This window comes from Eimeria mitis, genomic scaffold (genome assembly GCF_000499745.2).
Source record: "Eimeria mitis Houghton genomic scaffold, Emh_scaff1183, whole genome shotgun sequence".
NCBI classification, from domain to species: Eukaryota; Apicomplexa; class Conoidasida; order Eucoccidiorida; family Eimeriidae; genus Eimeria; species Eimeria mitis.
Window position 1 is genome coordinate 5,575 of NW_013568068.1, and position 5,489 is coordinate 11,063.

General features: G+C 50.4%; 2 protein-coding genes across 2 annotated transcripts; both read right to left on the reverse strand.

Annotated features, from left to right (window-relative positions):
• Positions 1 to 203: 203 nt before the first annotated feature.
• On the reverse strand, positions 204 to 1,292 carry EMH_0031320 (Lipid phosphate phosphohydrolase 3, related; the record flags this gene model as incomplete). The annotated part of the gene is made up of 1 exon (XM_013494508.1): positions 204 to 1,292. The coding sequence occupies one exon, from the start codon at positions 1,290 to 1,292 to the stop codon at positions 204 to 206; it is 1,089 nt and encodes a 362-aa protein (XP_013349962.1).
• Positions 1,293 to 3,299: 2,007 nt separating this feature from the next.
• Positions 3,300 to 3,998, reverse strand: EMH_0031330 (Lipid phosphate phosphohydrolase 2, related; the record flags this gene model as incomplete). Its single annotated transcript, XM_013494509.1, has 1 exon — positions 3,300 to 3,998. The coding sequence occupies one exon, from the start codon at positions 3,996 to 3,998 to the stop codon at positions 3,300 to 3,302; it is 699 nt and encodes a 232-aa protein (XP_013349963.1).
• Between the last annotated feature and the right edge of the window lie 1,491 nt (positions 3,999 to 5,489).

Below are 5,489 nucleotides of genomic sequence, written 5' to 3' on the forward strand. Positions count from 1 at the left end.
GGCCTCCACAAGTGATGAATCAGAACTGCTGCAGCGGCAGCTGCAACGACAGCAGCTGCAGCTGTCGTAGCTGCTGCCCCTGCAGCAGCACTTGCTGATCTTGCTGCTGCTGCTTTCATGCTCTCTTTTACGTCACTGCAGCGAGCGTCTGCTAGGATTAACAAGGAAGAAGANCTGCTGCTGCTTTCATGCTCTCTTTTACGTCACTGCAGCGAGCGTCTGCTAGGATTAACAAGGAAGAAGAATCCATAGAGGGCGCCGATGACGCCGATTGTCATCCCCGCTAAGACATCAATGGGGCGGTGGAAATGCTCTGCTACTCTCGTTGCGGGTACGTACAGCGCAATGAGCAGCAACACGAACTGCAAGAGAGGAGCTGCTGCATGAGCGACCCAGTAGAGTTGTTCCACAGCTAAACCCCAGCGGGTCTGCTGCTGTCTTAGGTGATGCTTTGGAGCAGTCGCCTGCTGCTGCCAGACGAACCTACACTGCAGGTATAATGCAACAAAGAGGAGGCCGCAGCTGCTGCAGCTGCTGTGTCCCGAGGGGAAGGAACGCCTCCCCTCCTCTACAGCTGTCGCGTTGCCTGTGCAGAAGAAGTCCTGTACGTACACCTCACGGCGGCCGCTGCTGTCTGTACACTGCACGCGGCTCCAGTCTGGCTTGCATACAGACAAGAAGTGGGGCCTCAGAGACCCCACCGCTGCCTTCAGCGCATTCGTTAGAAGAAAGACAGAGGCAACTGACAACGCGAGGCCCCCAACGTACATGTAGAGCTGCTGCATTATCTCAGGCACTCTTCTGTCCATCAGTATAACCACCCGCTGCTCCCGCCCTTTCTTCTCTGTCTCCTGTGTAGCGCGCACTGCAGCAAGCAACAGTTCAACTAAAATCATTATCAGAGCCGGGAAGACAAGGCAAATGACGAAGAGGCTAGGGGAGGAGACAGAGCCAGACATGTATGGCAGTGCTATCGACTTGTCGCTGCAGAAGGTCCCCCGCTCCACTGGCAGTTTAATTAGCAGCACAAGGGCCCAGATTGTTAGTGCTGCAGCACTCGATGCATGCACACACACGCGCGCTAGATAAGGAGGCTTCGCGCGGTGTTGCTGTGATGAAGAAGAAGAAGAGGAGGAAGAGGAGGAGCAGACAGTAGACAGCGCGGCTGCAGTAGCAACAGCAACAGAAGGGGGGCCCCCGCATGCCCCTAGTTGGGGGCCCCGCCCCCCCCGTGCGCTGCCGCTCTCTACATCTGCAGAGGCCCGCGTACACACCGACTCTGAGGCATCCATTTGCCGCTGCAGCTGAACCAGAGGGTCAGACAGCCCGGGATGTTGAGCTGCTGCTTGCTGCTTATCGCTGCTGCGTGATGCTGCTCGCTTGCTGCTGCTCGCCGCTGCTTGCTGCTGCGTGATGTTGCTTAGTACTGCGGTGCATGCAAAACAAGGGGAGGAGGCAGGAACCACCGGAGCTGCACGCTAAAGAGAAGAGGAGAAACGCGGAAGAACATACAGAAGAAACAAACAGGTAAACAAACAAAGATGCATCAAGCCCCAAACAAAACCGGCGTCCTGGGGCAGCGGCTTCTGCCGTCAGAGCGGTCCTCTTGCAATAAACACCACGTAACGAANAAACCGGCGTCCTGGGGCAGCGGCTTCTGCCGTCAGAGCGGTCCTCTTGCAATAAACACCACGTAACGAAGTGAAGGAAAAGGGGGAAATATCTCTTATTCATATACTAAATTTCATCCCCTTTTTTACAATTTAATGTTATTTCAGTTAATTTCTCTTGGTTGGGGCAGCACGAAGGATGAATAATCCTTTTATACTCGGTGGCGTGCATGCCGCGATATGCGGGCGATGGATCGCTTAGGTTCTGGCATTGTTCTTACATGCCGATAGAGTTGATAGCATTTGCATATTTATGTATTTAATATATTTAGTAAACCAGATATATTTAACAATGAGGCTCTTAACCGAGGTACTCGGTCATGAAAACACAATTGCTTGGATGTAGCCTGGTAGGTGGCAGTGCCACTGACGTTCTTAGTAACTGCTCTATAGAAAATATGCACAGCTACACAAGTATAAGTTGCATATATATGTGAGTATAAAGGTAAAGACGTATATAATAATGCAAACATATAGCTTACATATATGCGTATATACACGCATGTGCGTACACTATGATGTATACAAATTCAATGTGAACATCTGTTGCTGTGCAACATCGTCTTCTTCCTGCTGCTCCACCTAATCCTATCGCTACCACCTCACCCACAGAACTACTGCCGCCCTAGTAAACCCTAAACAGCACTAGCGCGCACAAAAACACGCCAGTAATTAATAAAACTAGCCCTATGGCCCTAGCAAGAAGCTAAAAAAAAACGCCTAAACTCTAGATTCAAGTAATCCCTGATAAAGTACAACACGCAATACAAAAAACGTCCAATGGACTANGCCTAAACTCTAGATTCAAGTAATCCCTGATAAAGTACAACACGCAATACAAAAAACGTCCAATGGACTAAAAATTGAAGGAAAAAAAATTTCGCTGTTCACACACCGGACCAAGGCGGCGGGCGGTGACTAAAAAAATGACCGCAATGAGCCGAGGGGTCCCCAGTTGGATACATCGCCTCAAGGCCCCGCTAAATAAAAATAAAAATACTTCTTATGAAATAAATGAATGCTCTTGTTGTGCTAATTCGTCAATATTCAACTGCCCACAACAAGGAGAGGATGAGCAAGAATTCTCGCACTGGGTGTACGTAGTACGTAGACTAGTGTGTACGTAGTATGTGCACGGGATCAATGTACAGACAACGCGTGTTACCGCTGCTGTGCATCGTCCCGCCCTTCTGATATTATCCGCCGAGCAGCACATTTATTTCTTCAGCGGAGAGGAGGGCGGGGAGAGGTGCGAGGCGCTGCGAAGACGAAGCAAAAGGCTTCGCCCCCTTANTTCAGCGGAGAGGAGGGCGGGGAGAGGTGCGAGGCGCTGCGAAGACGAAGCAAAAGGCTTCGCCCCCTTAAGAAAAAAAAAAAAAGAGTAGGAACCACCACATTCCGGTGTATGTACAAATTCGGGTCTGTGTACATGAAAAGGCGCTCCTAGAAAGGATCGCAGGTCGGTGGATAGAAGATCATATAATTGTTATCGATGTGTGCGTCCTTATAAGCGCATTCTCCTTTACGGTTGCCGCGGATGCTGCTGCAGCTGGATTGGCGTTTCATGGCGGACAAAAAAAATGAAACAGAAAACCTGCTGTACAGACAAGAAGACTAACACGTAGTCAGTTATGCGCGGATATCGATGATAAAGAAGGCCCCAAATACCGCCATACTCCCCCCAATAAGCATGCCGGTGCATACATCACGAACATGATGGAAATGTTCTAGCACACGTGTTGCGGGCACGAAAAGGGCATAGAGGAACATCAGAGCCTGGAGACCGGGCACAAGGGCTTGCACCAGCCAGTAGATCTTCTCAACAATGGCCCCAAATAGCCCCTGTCTTGTCCTAAGACGACGTTTAGGGGCTGTCTGCTGTTGATGCCAGCGGAAACGAGCCTGCAAGTAGAGAATACCAAAGATCATGCCGCACATGCTGTACGTGCTGTGGCCAGAAGGGAAAGAACGACGAGCATCTTCAACGGCGTGAGCATCATTCGAGCAATGGAAATCCTCTACGTAGATATACTCATTATGGTCTCCCTTGCATTTCACCTGGTCCCAGTTAGGCTGACATGCATCGAGGAAGTGAGGCCGCAGGGAGCCAACATAGCACTTCAGCGAATCTGCTAAGAGCCATGCTATGCCCATTGCAAATCCAAAGCCCCCAAGATGTTTGTATAGATCAACAATCCATGTAGGTACTCTCCAGCCGAAGAAAGTAACGTCGCTGCCGCCCTGAACTTCTTTGTCTTCTGTTGCCCGCACCAATGCTATCAGCACCTCAACCAGGATAATCATAATGGAAGGCAACAAAAAAGACATTATAAACAAATTTCCCAAGCTGATTGAGCCACGCCTCTTAGGCAGGGCTATGTCCGTGTTGTTACAAAAAGAACCACGGATTGTTGCTGTGCCGGNGAGCCACGCCTCTTAGGCAGGGCTATGTCCGTGTTGTTACAAAAAGAACCACGGATTGTTGCTGTGCCGGTGAGGGCGTTCGCTGCCAAAAGCAGTACAGCCAACAAACTTAAAATGTGAATCAATACGCGAATCGGATAAGACGGAATGACACGGCCAAGAGAAAAGCCCAGTGAACGTTTCATGCAATCAGGAACGCCAGCCGCCTCAACCTGTACCTCGCATACACCACCGCCCTTGCTGGCCGCAGCAGTTGCAGCGGCAGCGCCACCAGCGGTCGTGGAGCCTTCCATTTTCTGTGGGAGCTGAGAAGAAGGGAACAAAAAAGTAAGAGGCAACTAAATAATTGTTAAAGAACAAGAGACGGAAGGGAGACGCCGCCGACACTGCAGTACGAGACAGATGCTGCAGCAAGAGCCACCTTTTGTGCTCGGCTTTGTTCACTAGAGAAAAAAAGACAGGGAAAAAACTCCGGCCCCACACCTCCTAATAAATAATTAGGAAGTTTCACCGATAGCGAAAGACAAAAAGGAGGGAAAATGTAAAAAAATAAACACGAAAGCAACTGGGCGCGTGCCAGAACAGAAAACGACAGCAGCGGTGATTAAAGGCACCAGCACAACCCAGTGCCAAGAGGATAAAGGGCTCAAGGCAACAATAAATAAATAAATTTTTATGTATTTAAATGCAGTCAATGCATTAAACACATCTCTTGGCGATTCGTTTTGTTCTGAGGTGAGAGCAACCAGACAACGACGACGGCCCTCGCAACACGCGCACCCGCACACCGGGGGTGGAGCGCCCAGAGCAGCAGCAGCACCAGCTGCTGCTGCTGCTGCTGCTGCTGCTGNCCGCACACCGGGGGTGGAGCGCCCAGAGCAGCAGCAGCACCAGCTGCTGCTGCTGCTGCTGCTGCTGCTGTAGCACCGGCAGCCCCAAGGCTGCTGCTGCTGCTGCAGCGGGAAACTGAAACATAATACATTGTTTAACGGAATAATCCGTAATTGCAATAAATACAAACAATCAATGTGCTTATTTATTAGCGGCAGCCGCTCCCTTTCTGAAGGAGCTGCGCCTAACCCTAAACCCTATATGCTAGACCCTAAACCATAGACCGTAAATCCCGTAACAGCGTCCCCCGGCAGCCAACCCCACAAGGCATCCTCTGCTTTCTCTGTATGGACTTCTCCTCCTTTTGTGTCGCTTTTAGTAACAGCTGTAGAACAAACTGCAGCAGCAACAGCAACAGTAGCAACCCGCCGCCGCAGCAGCAGCCGCAGCAGACGCAGCTGTAGCAGCTTCAGCAGGATTGCCTCCTTCCCTTGCTGGTACTATGGTTTACTTTGTTTATTATAAAGAAGCAAAACACGTTTAACTGCTGCTATCCTGCTGCTT